Below are 19,448 nucleotides of genomic sequence, written 5' to 3'. Positions count from 1 at the left end.
AGACACCTAATCCAACATTATGTACCTTAGGGATCTGGGTGTTACATGCTTGCGGAAGATTCTGAAGAAGATATGGATGAAGATGCTATATATAAAGTGATAATGGTGACCGATTCATAATCACATGCCACATCTCCACCTACTCATACTTGCTCTTTCCTTAGGTTTCCAAGTCGTCATGCCCAAAAAACTGCTAGGATTTTAGTCCCAGGCAGGGAGCCCACTACTATGAAGCATAACAAGAGATCCTCTACACGTAAAGGGGATAAACCAACCTGCTTAGGAGAGCAACCAAGTGAACCAGTGGACAATTGAAAGGTAGACTGTAGGAACATTTGAGGAGGGACAAGCATCGGGGGCTGCACCCCCACCACATATGGACATTGATGATTTATCCGACCTATTTGAGTAGAACACCCTTTTACACAGACAAGTATGACATGTCAGTGACGAATTAAGCACCATGTAAGGACAAACAATACAAATGAATGGGAGAATGGCTCGAATGAAACAACAACTAGATCAATACCAGATCTCGCAAGACAATCTCCATCAAAGGATGGACTACCACCACAACAGCCGGATGAATTGTAATGGAATAGTGACTAGTATGGAGACTTAAAACCAAACTGCCCTTTCAGTGGCACACGAAGTAGAGTAAAATGCATGCAACACTAGAAGAGAGACCCGGAGCGTTGGAAGGGAAACACACAATACTAGAAGGAAAGTATGAGGAGACGTCCCATGCAATGACCTAGTTTATGAGGTTTTATTAACGAGATAACGGGGCAAGTTTTTGAGAAACTTGTAAATTCTGGATGACAAACTTTTCGGATACCTATTATTAAGATATGTAAACTTTGTTTGTTAGTAGGTCTTTATTTTTGAAAACAGTAAAGACTAATGTTGCTTTTTTTAAAAAAAACACCATTAAAAGACAATAAATTTTATTATTTTGCTTTTTAAATTTACAAAGTTAACCGGGCTACAATCGAATTCCTTCTTAAAAACAGCCACACATGCTTGCTGATGTGGCTAAAAGTGGCCACATAATCTGCTTACTCGGCTGGCTTGTAAAAAGAGGGAATATTCGTAGCATGGGAAAGGGTAAAAACCCTTGGTGGTTTTCTTTTTTTGCTTCGGCACGGGAACGACGAAGGGACGGAAGGAACCACTGTAATCCAAATAATCGCTGGAATCAAAGGGATCAACAAGAAGAAGTGGAACGAGCAACGAAGAACAGCTCATACGTCCATTAATCGGGTAAGTTTTGCGTTTTTTTTATTTGGTTTCAGTCGTGAAGGAAGAACGAACCGAGATGCAGCTTTTTGTTGTATTTTGGGTTTATCTATATTGATTAATTACGTTTTGAATCACAATTGAACGATTGTCACTGAGTTGATCATTAGGTTTATCTGTATCGATCAATTTCTCGTTGCAAGAGTTGATATATTTACCTAAATATCGCACCTTTTCAATCCTTTTCTTTTATGGTACTTGTGAAAACCTTTTCCTGATTCTATAATTGATGTGGGTATAATCTGTATTTTCCTTAACTTGAACAGAGGATTGAAAATAAAATGCTACAAGTAGACAAGTGACCTTCTCCAAAAGAAAAAAAAATGGGGAAGTCGAACCCATTCTCCTTTCGCCGTAGCAGCAGCACAACCAGGCGTCGACGAACAACGAAGAAGGTCGGCGAGTCGCAGCAATCGGCCAACGCGCCGTCACCTCCGGCCAACGTCGGGGATGTTGTGGCGGCGAAACCGAAGAAGAAGGCTGGTGGAGCGAGATTATGGATGCGGTTCGATAGGTCTGGCGAATCTGAGCTTTTCGAGTGTGATAAGAACACCATCATCAAACGGGCGGGTATTCCCGCTAGGGATTTGAGGATTCTTGGCCCTGTTTTCTCCAACTCCTCCAATATCCTTGGTACTCGCTTTGATTTTTAGGGTTTCTTTTCTCCGATAAAATCCATCGATTGACACCTTACTTATTCACGATACAGCTAGGGAGAAAGCGATGGTTGTTAACTTGGAACACATTAAAGCCATAGTCACAGCAGAAGAAGTCCTTCTACTCGATCCTCTTCGTCAAGAGGTTCTTCCATTTGTGGATCAACTGAGGCATCAACTTTCTCACAAAAACCATTTCAACACTTCTGGTATACAACAAGGTGGACGCCAGCTTGCTTTACGTGATACAGAATCAAACCTCTCAGCTTCTGGAAGATGGCAACCTGTTCCTGAAACCGCTGAAGGTTTGCAAGCCGAGCTTCCATTTGAGTTTCAAGTTCTGGAAATCGCATTAGAGGTAGTGTGTACATATCTGGACTCAAGTGTAGCAGATCTTGAAAGGGACGCTTACCCTGTTCTCGATGAATTAGCTAAGAATGTCAGCACCAAGAATCTCGAACGTGTCAGAAGTTTGAAAAGCAATCTTACTCGTTTGCTTGCAAGGGTACAAAAGGTAAGGGATGAACTTGAACATCTTCTAGATGATGATGAAGATATGACACAGTTGTATCTAACAAGGAAATGGTTACAAAATCAACAAAGTGAGGCTTTGTTAGGAGGTGTTGGGTCAAATAGCTTCCCAAATAATGTCCTACATCTGCGCAGATTAAGCTCTGTAAAAAGTGGAAGTATGCTGACAAGTGGCAATTTGAATGATGATGACGTGGAGGATCTTGAGATGTTGCTTGAGGCTTATTTCATGCAACTTGATGGAACTCGAAACAAGATTTTATCTGTCAGTATCTCTATCTTTTTTGTAATTAAACCAAAATATATTATCCAATGAGATTACTCTGTCTAATACAGTCTGATACAGTACAACCTGTTCTGGTCTGTCTTGTTCTGTGTAGGTTCGTGAGTACATTGATGACACGGAAGATTATGTGAACATCCAACTGGATAACCAAAGAAATGAGTTAATCCAACTGCAGTTAACATTAACCATAGCTTCATTTGCTATAGCTTGTGAGACATTAGTGGCTGGATTATTTGGGATGAATATACCATGTCGATTATATGACATTGAAGGCATATTTGAGCCATTTGTTGGAGGCATAACTGCTGCTTCTCTTGTGCTTTTTTTGCTTGTTCTTGGATACGCCAGGTGGAAGAAGCTGCTTGGTTCTTAATAAGTTATTATCTTATTGGGTTTGAATTTTTGTTTTTGTTTGATATTATCATGTGATGAATGTTATGATTGCCTTTAGTGGGTTGCTTTTATTTTTGAATGGTTTAATTAGTGATTTTCTGTTTTTTTTTTAAAGACATACACTCATTCTCACAAATACACACACAAAAGATATTTTTTGATAAAAGGAAAAACTAATTTTTATACCAAAAAAAGCTGTGAATGCTTAAAAATATATATTGCTATTTATTGCATTTACCATATAAATGCAGTAAATAGCATTAAAGTTGCTGAGTTGGTCTGTAAAAAGTTAATTATGGGCACATGTTTGGTAAGGGCAATATGGGAAAGTAAAAAAAACCTACATTCTTATAAACAACTTCTTAGACAGAAAAACAGATACAGGGACTAAATGCATTAAATATTAAAAGAAGAATTATACAAAAAAACTTCTTTATTATGAAGTAGATTGGTATCTTTTGCATTTACCCCTTACCTAACACAAACGAAAGTTAATTTTTTTTAGAAGAACAAAATTTCATACAAAATAATCTGCAATCTTGTAAAGTAGATTGCTATTTATTGCATTAAATATAATTATATTGCTGAGTCGATATGGCAGAATTTAATTTTAGGCACATGTATTATAGGAAATTCATTAATTAAAGAGCATGATTGACAATGGAAGGGCATTTTTGGCAAATTTGATTGTGTGTAAAAGTATATTGGTATTTATCGCATTTGGTACATTCATGCTTTAAATGCACTAAGTAGCAGTATACTTTATTGAATTAATCAAAATTGAAAGTAGTTTTTTGTAGTGAATATACAAAAAATGGCCATTTTGGATTTTTTGGTAAATTTTACCATTTTTGTTCTTTTTTGTCATTTGGATGAGTTAAAAATGTTACAGAAAAGAACTTTATAATGCTATGAAAGACTTATAATTGTTTTTGGAAAAAAAATAAATTTAGACTTTTTTGGTCAATTCGACCATTTTTATATTTTTTGTTTTTTTTGGTCATTTCAACCGGTTAAAAAGGAACAAAAAAAACTTATACTAATATTAAACACTAATAATAGAAAGTACAGGTTTTTTTTTGTGGTTCCAATAATCATTTTGATTTTTTGGATAAATTTTTCATAGTTACTATTTTGTTTTGTTATTCTTAATTTGGACCATTTAAATCATATATGTTGAATAAATAGCAATATACTTTATTGACTAAATCAAATCAGAAAGTAAAAGTTTTTTTAGTGAAAGAGACTGCTTTTACCTTTTTGGTCAATTTTGTGATTTTGACTGGTTTTGGTTGTTATTTTATGATTATGTCATTGTTATTATTTTATATCATTTATCAAGCTAACACATATCCTCAAAACCAACTTATTATGGTTACAATTTTTTATGTTGATCTTGAGACCATTTTAGTCGATTTTTTAAAATATATTCTATTAATAAAATAAATTAAAAATATAGTATCACAAAGAAACAAAGAAGGTGTTGCTATTTTTAGTATTAAACTTGATAAAAAAAATATTTATCTATTCGACTTTCAGCATATATGGTTTATTTCCATCAGTTATATAAAGAGTTTTTATCTTTAAATTAATAGTTAAGTTTTTAAAACTTAAAATCTAGAAAATTGTGAAAACGTAAACGTCCTTTTTTTTCCCCTCAAATACAAGGAAAACACTACACTAGTATTCTCTTTGTCTGGTTATATACAAACATCATTTTTGTTTGCTTGTAATTTCTTTCTTTCTAAAAGAGGTAAATTGTTGTGTTTAGAGATAAGTGCTCAATACGTTTTCTCTTTGCTTGTAATTGCTTTCTTTCTAAAAGAAGTAAAAGTTTGAAATATTTACAGCTGTAATCAAAATCTCAAAGTTGTGGGAATGTGTAAATTGTTATAACTGTAAGGGCTGGTATTGTAGTTGAGCTCAACCTCTAGGGAGTCAAATGTAATAAACCAACTAAGCATTCTTCCTTTGCTTGCAACCTGCCAATTTTACAGCTTGCAAACTTGCAAGTGGACAAAAAGTGTGGTGGATTTCATGATTTTTGTTTACTTTTTCTGTAATTCATAAAATTTTTAAATAAATAATAGTACAGATTTTATTTTATTTTTGGCTAAACATTCATTTTTTCAATTATAATATTATATAGAGAAAATACCAAATATAACCATTTTTCTTAATAATTTGCTAAAACTAACCAAAAATTTAGCATCTCAAAACATCCATCAAATTTGAAATCACAATTGCAAAATGCCACTATTCTATATTTATTTTCTATATTTTACACATTTTCTTTTCTATATTTTACACATTTTCTTTATAAAATATTGGGAATATAATTTTTGAAGATCCCTACCACACCAAATAATATTTTCTTGATAAAAAAAAAAAAACGATTTTCGTAAAAACCTGAACAATTTCATAGTACACAATGTATTGCATTTTGCAATGGATCCTACGTAATATGTGGTTATATTTAAGAACTTGGTTAATATTCGATGATTATTCTATAAATAATTAAGAAATACGATTATTTTTGTCAAGTTTATCAATTATATATCTTGATCTTAAAATAAAACTGTAATATATAATCTAAAATATCTATTTTGGTACATAATTTCAAAAAATATTCTAAAATATGATTTCCATATAAAAGTTTATTTTATTATTTTATTAGTATTAGTATATTATTATTTTTGTAAATGAGATAGTATTATTAGGAGGAGGTAATAATAAATAAGAAAAAGGCAAAAAGGTGTAAAAACAAGAACATCTCATCTTGGGTTGTCAAACCCGAGCTTTATTCATCAAGCAAGTCAACGAGAAAGGAAGGATTCGTAAGACGAAGAAAACCCTAATCATCAAAAATTAGAACAAGAAGGAACTCTGCTTCGATTCGATTTGTAATCTTCGTTTTTATCTGATCACATTGCCTATTCTTGAATATCTTTACTGCGTGTATAGAGGTAATTACGGGTTAATTTCCCGTCAAAGTTTTTGCTGATTCTGAGCTTTCAATTATTCATCTTTCGGATAATGTAGGTGAAGGGGAGTTCATCAGTATTTGATTTTTTTTAATTGATTGATTGTTGCGATAGGACACATAAGAGTTGTAGGAGTAACATGTAAGGAAAAAATGAATTGTTCGATAAGAATTTATTTTGACTTAATTTTTTTGTGATTAGAAGTGTCGTAAATGGTTTGTGATGTTTTCTAAGGGATTACTTCTAAATCTGGATGCTGCTTTCTATTTCTATTGAATTGGTTTCAGTTTTTTTGCAGGGATCTGTACTCTAACAATGGCGAACTCCAAGGGTCCTTCAACAATGAGAAGTACGATGTACACTGGAAAAAACCCTTTACTTCCCCCTAAAAGTCCATTTCCAAGCATTGCTCCATCATATGCAGATTATGTCTCCAATCCTGCTGTTGCCCCAAAAGGTCCACCAAAATACAGAGATGCAAATTCACATCAACGAACCTCATCTGAAAGCTTTCTGATAGAAGAACAACCTTCTTGGCTGGATGATCTTCTTAATGAACCAGAATCGCCTGTAAGAAGAGGGCATAGACGTTCATCAAGTGACTCTTTTACATTCATGGAAGCAGCTAATGCTGTTTTCAACAACGAATATAGAGCACAAAATGATTACAGATTGAGAAACTTGGGTTCTGTTCCTTCATGGGGACCTCAAGATTTTGATATTTATAAAGATTCTCGAAATCCACCTTTCTATGGGGAACATAATGTGTTGATGAAAAACAAGAATCGGGCATGGGATCCTTCACAAAATGCATTAACACATTCTAATGCTTCAAGGGAGCATGATGGGAATACCTCAATAGCAATTGAGAAGAAAGATGCAGTTGAATCTGTTAGACAAGATGGAGATAGTTCTGAAAGAAAGGATTCTTCTAACAATAAACCTTCTGCATCAGAAACAGACACAAAACGTGCTAAACAGTAAGCAAATTTTTTCTCTTTTGTTCCTTTCGAATCTTGATTATAATTATTCATGCTATATATCTGGGAATTGGGATACTAAAAGTCAAGTTATTTTTCATCTTTATGACTCTTGAAATTAAGTAAAGCTGTGGCTTCTTATCATATTGAACCTTTTTTTTTTTTTTTTTCTGAAAATTTTGTACTTCAATGGATTTCTCACTCTTTTTATCAAGATGATATCTTTTATCTGGTTTTCATATGAGATAAATGGCTCATCTAATAATCAACTTGATACAGGCAATTTGCTCAACGTTCACGGGTCCGGAAGCTTCAGTACATTGCTGAGCTGGAAAAGAATGTGCAGGCTTTACAGGTATAGATTAGAAATGTTGAAAAAAAAGAAATGTTTTTATTAATATTTTATTGATTCTAACCAGGTCATGTTATATATTTTGTGACTGTAGGCAGAGGGTTCTGAGGTGTCTGCTGAGGTGGAATTTCTGAATCAGCAAAGTCTTATTCTGGGCATGGAAAATAAAGCACTGAAACAACGGTTGGAGAGTCTGGCTCAAGAGCAATTGATTAAATACAGTAAGTTTATATAATTACAAGAAATAATTTGGAAAATGTAACATTGAAAATGGAATGTAAAGAGACAATCTTGGTTAATGTTTTGGGAAGGAATTGGAATCTGTGAAAGGAATTGGAAATTGGAATATGAAGGAATTATAACATGTCACAGGAAATTGAATGGAATTCGTTAATAATAACTTAATAGTTTTTAAGTTTTCATTTATGGTTAAATTTATTATTTTTATTTGTTTCAATATATATATATATATATATATATATATATATATATATATATATATATATATATATATATATATATATATATATATATATATGACGAGGGTATTTTGGTCTTTTGAAAAAGAAAGAACGGAATTGAATTGAAATCCTTCCACTCTTCCATAGGAATGGTGAAATCCATCAAACATGGAACTTGAAAGATTCCGATGGAATTGAATTCCGTTCATCTGGCAACCAAACACGCCATGGAATGGAATCTCGAATTGCAATTCTGTCGGATTCCGGAGGAATCCGATGGAAACTCAAGATTCAATTCCATGGCGTGTTTGGTTGCTAAATGGACGGAATGCAATTCCCTCGGAATCCTTCAATTTCCATGTTTGATGGATTTCACCATTGCTATGGAAGAGTGGAAGGATTTCAATTCAATTCCGTTCTTTCTTTTTCAAAAGACCAAAATATCCTCATCATATATATATATATATATTGAAACAAATAAAAACACAAATTTAATTATATACATTTACAATAAACAAAAGTTATTGATATTCCAATTCCTTTCAACAGATTCCATTCTACAAACCAAATGAATGAAAAATGAAGGGGTTTAATTAAATGTTTGAAAACTAACAACTTATTTTGTCAGTGGAGCATGAAGTTCTTGAAAGGGAGATTGGAAGACTGCGAGCCTTGTATCAGCACCAACAACAACCACAGCAGGTGGTGCCGCCTCCCAACCACCGGAGAACCGCCAGCAAGGATAAACTGGACTCCCAATTCGCAAACCTTTCTTTGAAAAAAGAATCTGGCTCTTCTTCTACACGTGATGTTTCGGGCCCACTTCACATATGAAGCATGAAGCTCTTCCTTGATGAATGGGTAAAACAACAAAACAAGTATTTGCAGGTTTTTTCATTAGCTTCTTCATCCTTTCAACCCCATTCCTTTTCTGTATTTGAGGTGTTTGGTTTCTGTTTCTATTTTATTATTTAATTATGCTAATTTAGTGTATTTTGGTCTGCACCTGGTTGTAGTCTGGGAATATTTATTTACCCAGTTGGAGACTCACCGGAGGTGGTAACTTTAGAATATGATAACATATTTTATTGACTTTTATTATTATTATTATTGAACTTAGTTTTGTGCAAATATTGTGTTTAATTATTACTTAATAATGAAAGCTCTCTTTGTAATGTTTTTTTCTTAATGATCTTTTGAATCCCTTATTATGTGATCAAACTTTCGATAAATAGAACAAATTTTTTTAACAAGTGAATCATCTATTTATTGGAATGGGGTGATACACCAACAGCTAACACTCACACCCTACTTAAATCTTTTATTTTTGAATCGTTATAATTTTTGAATATAATAAACAATGTATGCGTTATAATTTTTGAATCGTGTAGTTGGATTTATAGTTACTTTATAGTTTAAATATTAATTAATGTAACATTAATGCAATATCTTACTAAGTTTTCTTTATATGTATATTTCAGACTAAACAATGTACATTTCGAGAGGACTTTATATCGAGATCAATATTACAATATTGATTCTAAAATTTATATTTCGGACAAGTTTTTCAATGAATTGCAATTCAGGACAACCAATCAACTTATTCAGAGATAATATGGTTATACACTCTCATTCAAGTGATCTTAAACTCCCAAAGTAACATATATGTGTATATAAATAAGCGATTTGGTAGATACAAAAGTGTCATATTGAAGCTATGTTTTCAGGGTTTAGAGTGAAAAAAACTTGTCTGGAATATAAATTTTTTATAACATTTTTGGTAATAATTTACTTAGTATGATATGATAAGATATTGTTTACTATAGTCGATAAGGCTTCTTGCAGATGCATCTACTTCATTTGAAAAGAATTGTGTAAGAGGCATTCAAGCTAACAATGATAGAATTTCAAAGTTATTATATATTCAACCTAAAAAAAATTCTTATATGTACTTATGATTTTGGCTCCTTTTAGTCGATTATGTTCGATTAATTGTTGATTTATTATTTCCTCTAATTTTAAATAATATCTGTTTATGAGACATATAAAAGTTGGGGGAAAAAAGGTTAAAAAACATACTGTAAATATTTTGTTTTTTGTTTTTTTTTTTTTAGTTTGGAAAAAAAAATCTTATGAACCATTATAGAAAATAGTCTTAAAAAAGTTGTAGATAAATAAATTTGTAAAAAAAAAAATATATAAATTTAAAACGAATTCATAACAAAATTTGAAATTTGGACCAAATTTGTTTTAAAATCAAACCAAATTATAAAATTTGAGAAATGATTTACATGTTGCACTAATACATGTAACCACACATAAAATTGGTTATCATTTTAAAACATCAAATTGTTACTTAGACAACTTTTAAGTTGGTCTTTAAAAAACCAATGATTCCATATTTTTTATAATATATCTATCCACATTTAAGTTTATATCTACATTTTAGTAATAACAAACTTTCTAACATGAAGTTACCATCTTAAAAAAAATCAAATATCAAATTATATAATATAAAAATCAAAATATTTTCGTTAAATTATTAATAAAAAAAATACACTTTGATATTCCTAAAATCGCCATCTTTACCGAAACCTCTAGCAAGCAATTCAAAGATGGCACGGGAGATCAAAGAACCTTGCAAGAAGGAAGCCTGCGACATTCAAGCTTGTCTCTCCAAGAACAACTTTCTTCCCCAAAGGTACGCAATTCACTCCTTCCTTTTTTCTCAAGTTGATTCTCGAAAACACCATTTTACTTAACCTAGGATGTACGATCAATTTCACAATAGCTGTAGGGTTAATTTCATATCATTACTCTACTTTGTGTGATTGATTCGAACTCCCTTTTGGGACGTGAATCGAAAAAAACCCTAATTGATTTCTTTGTTTTGCTTTTATCGAATTGGTAGGTTAGAATTGGACATATAATCATATATTTCACTTCAACTATGCTTCAAACAATGCGATTTTATTTTTGTTTGGGATTAATGGCGTATTTAAGATCGTATTCGAACCTAGAAGTAGTTATTTTTTTTTTAATTTCATTTTGTTTCCGAAAAATTGAATTCATAATAGTTACTTTCAGATGAATTCAATCAAAATGGACCGAGATTGTATTGAATTCACCCAACACTAGCGTTCATTTATCAAAGATTTATCCAGAAACTTTAGCTATCTCTGCTATTATGCATGATTAGATTGCTCATAAAAGAGTCAAATATACGTTGCATCTTGATATTGATAATGCACTTCTGATTGTAACAGGTGTATCAGAGTTATTCAATTACTACAATCATGCTGTGAGCAATGCGAGAATAAATCAACTCATTGTGGCTCTGTTTCTGGTCTCTTAAAGCAAATAAACAAGTGATGTGTGACCTGAAAACAAAAGGGTATAAGGAAATGAAATCTATTTTTCTTTTTTGAGAAAGAGTAAAAGATGTTATAGGTAATTTCAACTCTTTTTCATGATTTGTGATACTAAAGAAGATAAATCAACTCAATGTTGATCACTGTGATAGTTCAGTTCAGTTGTTGAATTTTGGCTGCAAAATCTGCAGGAATAAATAAATGATGACACAGTGATTCTTAACATTGGTCGTGCTAGAGATTGGAGTTTGTGTTAATGCTGTAATCTGTATTCAAGAAATCTTTAAATAACTTGTACATTTATTAATTATATAGTTACATGCTATATCTAGGTTAACTAAATTACAGTTTTGATCCCTGTGGTGGTGTACACTGTTCTACAAGTTTGGTCCTAGTTTTTGAAATTTGACACCACTGACCCTCATGATTGGCAAATCCATCGGTTTTGGTTCTCTAAGCTAGCACTGCTGTATTTTTCTGTTAAGTTCAATAGAAAAAAGTTTTTTTTTTTTGCCCTAGGACCAAATTTGTTAAAAGCTACTAACTAGATGGACCATTTTTGAAAAAAAAAAAAAAACTCTCAATTAAAACATGGTGGGGTTGGCCGGAAAGCAAGCTGAAAAGCTGGCTGTTATTTGAATTAAAACAGGGGCATTTTAGGCTATGTTTATCGTACTAATTGAAAAGCTAGCTGTTAACTGAAAAATTAACTGATACCTGAAAAGCTAACTGTAAAATAAAAAGCTATTTGATAGTTGAAAATCTAGCTGATGAAAAATGATGTTTGGTAAAGCTAACCGAAAAATATGAAATAACATAAAAGAACATTTAAAAAGTGTTTTTATAACTAATTAAGGGGTATATTTGAATTTTTTTTTTTTAAACTCCTAAAAAACTAGTCTAAGTAGCTTTTTAAAAAGTTAGCTTATAAGCTAGCTACTTTTTGGCTTACCAAACATGGCAATTTAAAAAAGTTCGTAAAATAAGTTAGTTTTTCAACTAGCTGTAGCGTGCCAAACACATGTGTACTTAACATACTTATATATCGATGGTAACAAAGGGAGGGACCATTTTTGATGGATTTGCCAACAATGAGGATCATTGATGTCAAATTTCGAAAACTAGGACCAAACCTACAAAAAGGTGTATATCTCAAAACGAAAACTGCAATTTACTCTATAAGTTATGTTTTGTTTCTAACGTTACTAGTTTTCCATGTATGGATAGTGATCCTCTAAAAGTTTTTTAGTTTATGTTTTACTATTTTAGTTTTAATTGGATTACTGAATAAGTGAATAATACAATAGTTATTCACTAAAATGATCATAAAAGAGACGAGTGTATATTTCAAGATATCCATATTTTTTGAGATTTTAAAAAGGGTAAGGCATAAACGAGTAACAAATTATCTAAAGTGTTAAAAATAAAATTGAATTAAATAAATGTTGTCATAATACCGTTGTAGTTGGGAGAACCTACTAATCTATATTACAATTGTATTTTAAAAACAAAAGTTACTTTATGACAACAGTTTAATAATACTTTTATACAATTTTAGACATTTTGTTACTTTATCATTTTTTTAAAAATAATCACTTTTTCTGATGCACGGTAAATCTTTGCGTCAATCAACAAAATTCTCCATAAAAAACTTTTACATTATAATATTTAATTTTTTGACATAGAAAATATATAAAAAAAACATTGATATTCTTTCATTAACAAGTTCATAAAAAGATTCCAAAAAGAAAAAAAAAATAATAATAACTTTATGATATTTAAGTGTCATTCTACTTTTCGTTTGTGAGAGTTCTTTGGTCCGTTTGAGAGAGGTATCGAGGCGGTGAGGTTTGGTAGGAGTAGGACTCTGTCATTGGTTATGATATTGCTTGGTCTGACACTTCATGGTGAGCCGCAAGAGATATTATGATAATAATATTAGACAAGTTGGATCAGTATATGTTTATGTTTTTTGGCATACATTTTTGCAAGATGTATAGTTTTTCCAACTTGCTTTCATAGATTGCTTAGGATCAGGATGAAAATAGGCATATGGTAGAGTTGATAAATCTTCCATGGTATTAGAAGTTATGCTCAACAAAGTAGATGTGTATGATGAAGAAGAACAATTGGAAATAAAAATAGGAGAAGATGGACGGAAGATAATTAGTTCATATATTCCTCCATTTGTAGGTATTCTACAAGTTCTAAGCTTATGTATCGTATTTTTTCTTGATCAAGAAATAATTCAAACTTAACTTTTATTAACCTTAAAATCCCCCCATGATGATATATATTTACACAAAATACCTTAACCATGCAAAATATGCTCGAATGATTTGTGGTTTGTATCAACAGTTGCATGGGAAACGTCAAGTTCATAAATGTACCTTACGAATAATGAGAAAGATTTGTGTGAACATGTTACCATTAAAATGTTTGCGATTTGAGTATCATCGTGATGAGATTCTAGTGGTTGATATACAGAATTCCCAAAAATCCAATGTCTAAAATCTAACATGCCTAAAATGTTACTATTGCTCTACGATTGTCCCCTCACTTGATGAGATTTGGCAAGTTCGGTGTAAACTACTAGATGACAACATTTACGAGTGGATAAATGAACACATCTTTCCACCACCTACTAGAACAAAATGTTAATATATTTTAATGCACCGATATAAATAGCACCCTAATCATCATGTACTAAACATTGAAAAAACATATAATTTTTCAATGATTTTTTTTTTTTTTTTTTCTCATTGTTAATGTGATGTCATCAAAGAAGCAAATGCATGGTCATTGGAGATTCTCTCCAAATTATCAGTGAAAGCCTCCAATAGAGGCTAGTTCACACTACAAGTACATGTACATTAATCATCGTAAGTTGTTTATTTAACTTCCGTGCAACGAGAATTTGTAGAGATTTCTTCACCAAAAATTATTACAAATTGTCCACGTGTTGATGTTATTAAGCTCTTTGTTTGTCTCCTCTACAATGAAATAAAAACAATACAAAACAAGCAATATTAGTACCCATTCAACAAAATGGAAAAAATGGAAAAGAGGTAAACCATATAAAACCAAATACTATTTTATTATTTTATAACAACATACTTGAAAATAGTCCATGATATATGGTAAATCACGATTTTCATTTGTTTTCATAGATTATTCTAGAAAGTATCAATTTCTATGTAAATTTAGATTTTGTATTGTATTGATTAAGGTATTTCTGAAACTGATTGAACCTAAAGGAATACACGAGGATTAAATTGCACTCATGAGACCATATCAAATTTATTTTCGAAGAAAATGATTGTCACGAAATCTTAGGCATGTGTTTTTTGGCAAGGTTGATAGTTGTTTTTTATTTATTTTCATTTTCTATTCGTACAACAGTATACTTCTAACGTTTTCCTTAGTAAGTAATTAACGCAATAAAAATAATGAAATTGCTATCTTTTACATTTAGTCCTAAATTTTTTTAGCATACTTGGAACTCTTCCTTCAAGTCAATTAGTAATCAAACACAACAATAATCAACCAAAAAAAAAAAAAAAAAAAAAAAACCCTTTCTTCTTTAACATCAAGACCCAGGGTTATTAAAGATTGGACATTTCTAAGAGATGAAACATGAAGGAAAATGGGATACATTTTGTATAACCAAATGTGGTTTACAATTACATTAGAAACTCCCCAATTCCCAAAACTAATATCTTCCTAGCTAAACAAGAGCTCCATGATACAATTACCTCTATATCCATGGAGAGAAGGTGGAAAAATTGTACAAATATGACCAAAAAAATACATTATGGAGACCTCATACAACTTGTATCTTGTCTTCTCAAAGGGATGCTTTCTTGATCTATACCATCTTCTTCATCATCCATATGCTTTGGTGATCGTATTGATAAAGGTATTTGACCTATACAATCAAGGTTTGACCATGGTCAACAACATTTAAAAACAATATGCAAAAATCTACTTCACAACATACCATCAACCATGTCTTTGGTTTTATGAAGAAGGAAGGTTCCAGAAAGAATTGTCACAAACCCACAAAGTTCAGTGATAATCTGGGATGGATTCTGCCTATCCCAATCCTGTATTAAACATAGTTAAAAGACATAAATACCCTTCCATATTTAACTACACTTATCAAAGAAAGAATTACCTTAAACATGATCACACTTGCCAAGATTGTAAGAGATGTGAACATAACATAGTAAATTGGTGAGACAACAGCAGTATTAAATGTATCAAGTGCCTGAAAATCAATATCAATTCCAAAGAAAAATCTACTCAAATTCTATACAATGTTGTAATAATAATAAATGGATCAATAAAAGTACATTTGTTGTTACCTTGTTTAAATAATTCATTTGAGTGATGACACAAAGCAAAACAATGAAAGTAAAAGCCCATGTTTGAGGGTATACTAACTGATTCATTCCTGATAAAGTTAGCTTCAAAGCAATACCAATAGCTTTCACACTCATGACCTAAAAAAAAATATATGAAATAAACATGATGAATGACAATATGTCAATATGAAAAAAGAGTTGGAAAATATACAAAGATACATACCGATAAAGAACCTACTAATGAACAAACTCCAATGTAGCACATTATGTGTGTTTGACCATATGAAGGTATGTAGTGAAATACAAGTATAAAAACAGCTATCAACACCATTACTGCATATAGAAGAAAAGCTGCAGAAAGAATAACAATAATGTAAAAAAGAAAAGTAGTTTTATGTGTTTTTCCCAAAAAAGTTGAAAATTTTAGAGGAAGAAGATACCTGGCTCAGTGGCAAGACCCCATACTTCTGTGACTGATTCAATAGGGCGTTCTTGAGGAGCATGTAGAACGATTGTTGTGGACCCCACAACACATAGAACACAACCAAGAATTCCAAAAATGTGTAGCTTTTCTCTTAGTATAATATGTGCAAGAACAGCACTGCAATATTTGATACTTATTGATGTTTAATACTTTAGTAATGATATAATATTTGTATAAATATAATCAGATGTAGAGTTTTGAGGTTTTAAATGCCTTATAATAATGCTGAGTGCCCCAAGAGGAGTCACCAAAATAGCTGGTGCAAATGCATATGCTGCAAAGTTTGCAATTTCTCCAACAATCACTGTTGTGAAATTCAATACAAGTGTCAGTAATCAGTAATCAGATGTAGAGTTAATGAGTCAATGAGGATATGAGTTAATCTGGTAAGTTATATATGAGTGTTTCTTTTTGACTTTACAGAGGAAGTGAGTGAAATGAGGCTTTCCCCATTAAATCCTAACTGTTTACAAATTTAGCCTCTGTAAAAGTGTAAAAGTTTAAACAAATAGAAACATACTCACTTGTTATCAAGCCTATCCACCATAGAGGCTCGTATAAATATGAATATCCTCCATTTCCTGAGAAAAAAGGTACGAGTTTTGTTAGTTGGACATTGAATTGACTGTTGTAAGAAGCATATGCTAAAAGTAATGTAAATCGCATGCGTCCAGAAAGCTAATTTGTATGGTGGAATGGGGTATTGGAATCTGGAATGGTAAGTTATTAAGAAGGTGATAACTGGAATAGAGATCAAATAAGATCTTCGTTCTTCAAGAATCTCCATTGTTAGGGGGCTTTGAAGTTAGAATTATCAGATCAAATGGATAGCCCTCGAGCATCTTGATTGACATCAATCATGACTTGAAACAATCACCGATTTTAATTTCGGCGATATCAACCTTTGAAAGGTGGAGTGAACTCAATTTTTTAAAATCTGTCGAAATTCGTGATGATTAGGTCATCTGCAAATCGTAAATGAGAGGATAACATCTAAAATGTCACTTATAGTATACCTCTCGCATCTATGAAACTTTCTAGTAGTGTCAACAATGGAAGCATAAATTACAATTCGGAAAGTAAAAGGGCCGATCGCTAATAATTGCCCTCATCAGATCGACACGAAATTAAACCAGAAGATCATTCAGATCTGTCGAGTGTATCATGGATTCGAAGTCCAACATTTCCCATTTGAAGTAAAAAGAAGTCCATAACTAATGAAAACTTAATTAACCTAGGCGCAAAATAAATCACAGTGAAGTTGAACATAACTGTTGCTTGGATCAAAAGCAAATAGAAACAAATCGTGAGATGTGTAACCACCTGCTCTAATACCAGAGGCGCCTGCTTTCTTAAGACCCTTTTTCTTAACAATGAAGCTAGCACCAATGAACAAACTGGAAGACAATGCTAAAACCAAACCCTTGATATTATCCGCAGACATGCCCCTGTAAGCATCCTTCCAGCTGTGTGAGGCCATTCAACATCAAAATCGAGAAAACCCTACTATCGTTTTGCTTTTTGTCTTTCAGGACTCCATTTTCTTGAAGGAAAGGTGAAATTTGAGCAGAAATTGGAGAAAAAGGTTGTTGGGAGTGAGAAATGGATAGCAGGGTGTTGAATTAAGAAGGTTTTATGAGAGATCTAGTGGGTTGAACTTGAAGTTGAGTTAGGTGGCAACAGCTGGAGTGTGGGGATGTGATAAGGGCTTTGCATCAGATCGGGGAAGAGATGAAGATTAGTGCAAAATTTGGATTTGATTTGATTTTTGAAAAAGCAAAAGTATACGTTTTGGGGAGGGGAAGGGAAGAAAGAAGATCCACGTCTCATCCGTTTATGCTCTCTCCCTCTAACTTCTCTATCAACTTTAGATGGTGGGATGATATTCAAATAAATATAACAAAAGATGTTAATTTTGCTATATTTAACATAAACATTATAAATAAATATAACAAAAGATGTTAATTTTGCTATATTTAACATAATCATTATGGGAAATTGTATATTTAAGTTATTGAGTTAATGTCCATAGTAACCATGGTTAACCAAAAATTTATAAAAATTTATTAATTTATAAAGATTAAGTTTATAATGATTAATTAAAATTAATATATATATTGTTAAGAATATGAGATTTATGTTGTGTACTACACCTTTAGTTAACACAGTAAAACAAACATAGACACTACAAAAATTGTAATCATCAATCATACATTCGTAAATAGTTAGTTTTATACACAATTTGATGTTTTGTCCGCAAATCTTCATCATTATTTTTAACTAATGTATAGTTTCAAAATATTAATCATGTTCTTTAAGTCAAGATTAATGATAAAACAATTATGTTGTATATAGAATATAAAATTTAATAAAATGAAAGTAAGAATATAGAATAAACATATAATTTAAAAAAACACGTAATATATTCGTAATATCATTACATTTAGAATATATCTCTAAATATGCATAACTTATGTATACTTTAAAATATTACATTTAGAATATATTTCTAAATACATATAATTATGTTGTAAATCAAACTAATAGACACGCAAGGAAACCGACAAATATATTGAGAATTATATGTCGATTAGTTACAAATAATAAATCCAATTATTATTAATATGTTTACCAAATTTCATCCGATAACTAGATCTATTCTTCTCGATTAGATATTATTATAAGAAATGTAGAAGAAGATTGTCCTGTTGTTGGACGAAATTAAACACAAGATAGAAAAATAAAACCGACCTGTCGATGGCTGATCTTAAATTTGAAATAACTGCACGGATCAAACTTATGTCCTTAAAGGTTTTTACTTCGCTTCTACTGGCTGTAAGCAACAGAGTAAAGCCCCATGATTTAATGCAGATCTATCGATTTTCCAACAACACTAGAAATCGATAAACACAAAGTGAATACTCGGAAACCGGAAGAAAAAGCACAGAGAGCTTTGATTTTTCGTGAGTGAGTAATGCAACTCCTAAGGAGCTATATTCACAGGTATCGAAACCCTAGAAGGCATGAAACAGACCCTCATAGGTCGACCCCTAGAAACCCTAGGGGACGACTTGCTCTCCAAGCAAGTTGTTTCATGATCCTTCCAGAATATTCTGACTTGTCCTCCACGAAGTCAACGACGGTCAACCATTTGATCGGATTGGTCAAACTGGTTTGACACGAACTCGTCAAAAATAATAGCTCCTCGGCTCCTGATGCGTCGTGCGGAGTGCAAAGTGCGCGTAAATTGTGCACTCGCGACGTTGGCTAGTGCTAGGCGCATG

General features: G+C 31.9%; 4 protein-coding genes across 6 annotated transcripts; 3 read left to right on the top strand and 1 right to left on the bottom strand.

The window, feature by feature from the left end:
- Positions 1-1,093: 1,093 nt before the first annotated feature.
- On the top strand, positions 1,094-3,252 carry MGT6 (magnesium transporter 6). The gene is made up of 4 exons (XM_078964526.1): positions 1,094-1,263; positions 1,566-1,932; positions 2,009-2,751; positions 2,867-3,252. The coding sequence occupies exons 2-4, from the start codon at positions 1,623-1,625 to the stop codon at positions 3,143-3,145; spliced, it is 1,332 nt and encodes a 443-aa protein (XP_078820652.1). The 5' UTR covers positions 1,094-1,263; positions 1,566-1,622; the 3' UTR covers positions 3,146-3,252.
- Positions 3,253-5,927: 2,675 nt separating this feature from the next.
- Positions 5,928-9,073, top strand: LOC145006191 (uncharacterized protein At4g06598-like). Of its 2 annotated transcripts, none has more exons than XM_078965288.1 (5): positions 5,928-6,131; positions 6,448-7,129; positions 7,409-7,484; positions 7,576-7,702; positions 8,571-9,073. In XM_078965288.1, the coding sequence occupies exons 2-5, from the start codon at positions 6,465-6,467 to the stop codon at positions 8,774-8,776; spliced, it is 1,074 nt and encodes a 357-aa protein (XP_078821414.1). In that variant the 5' UTR covers positions 5,928-6,131; positions 6,448-6,464; the 3' UTR covers positions 8,777-9,073. The 2 variants fall into 2 exon arrangements, with proteins under 2 accessions (XP_078821414.1, XP_078821415.1); XM_078965289.1 differs by having other exon boundaries at positions 6,437-7,129.
- A 1,420-nt stretch (positions 9,074-10,493) lies between these two features.
- LOC145005588 (Cox19 family protein (CHCH motif)) lies at positions 10,494-11,669 on the top strand. 2 transcript variants are annotated; one of them, XR_013662622.1, is made up of 3 exons: positions 10,494-10,643; positions 11,209-11,392; positions 11,505-11,669. XR_013662622.1 is itself a non-coding variant. In XM_078964698.1 (2 exons), the coding sequence occupies exons 1-2, from the start codon at positions 10,558-10,560 to the stop codon at positions 11,312-11,314; spliced, it is 192 nt and encodes a 63-aa protein (XP_078820824.1). In that variant the 5' UTR covers positions 10,494-10,557; the 3' UTR covers positions 11,315-11,538. The 2 variants fall into 2 exon arrangements, 1 of the variants encoding a protein (XP_078820824.1); XM_078964698.1 differs by having other exon boundaries at positions 11,209-11,538.
- Positions 11,670-14,950: 3,281 nt separating this feature from the next.
- LOC145004998 (putative magnesium transporter NIPA4) lies at positions 14,951-18,028 on the bottom strand. Its single transcript, XM_078964027.1, has 9 exons — positions 17,488-18,028; positions 16,689-16,745; positions 16,378-16,468; positions 16,121-16,281; positions 15,904-16,031; positions 15,681-15,818; positions 15,491-15,583; positions 15,314-15,419; positions 14,951-15,241 (listed from the first exon to the last, which is right to left on the bottom strand). The coding sequence occupies exons 1-9, from the start codon at positions 17,642-17,644 to the stop codon at positions 15,126-15,128; spliced, it is 1,047 nt and encodes a 348-aa protein (XP_078820153.1). The 5' UTR covers positions 17,645-18,028; the 3' UTR covers positions 14,951-15,125.
- Between the last annotated feature and the right edge of the window lie 1,420 nt (positions 18,029-19,448).

The sequence above is a fragment of the Lactuca saligna genome, chromosome 7 (genome assembly GCF_052625555.1).
Source record: "Lactuca saligna cultivar CGN05327 chromosome 7, ASM5262555v1, whole genome shotgun sequence".
Lineage (NCBI taxonomy): Eukaryota > Viridiplantae > Streptophyta > Magnoliopsida > Asterales > Asteraceae > Lactuca > Lactuca saligna.
This window is presented reverse-complemented; position numbering and strand designations above follow the sequence as displayed.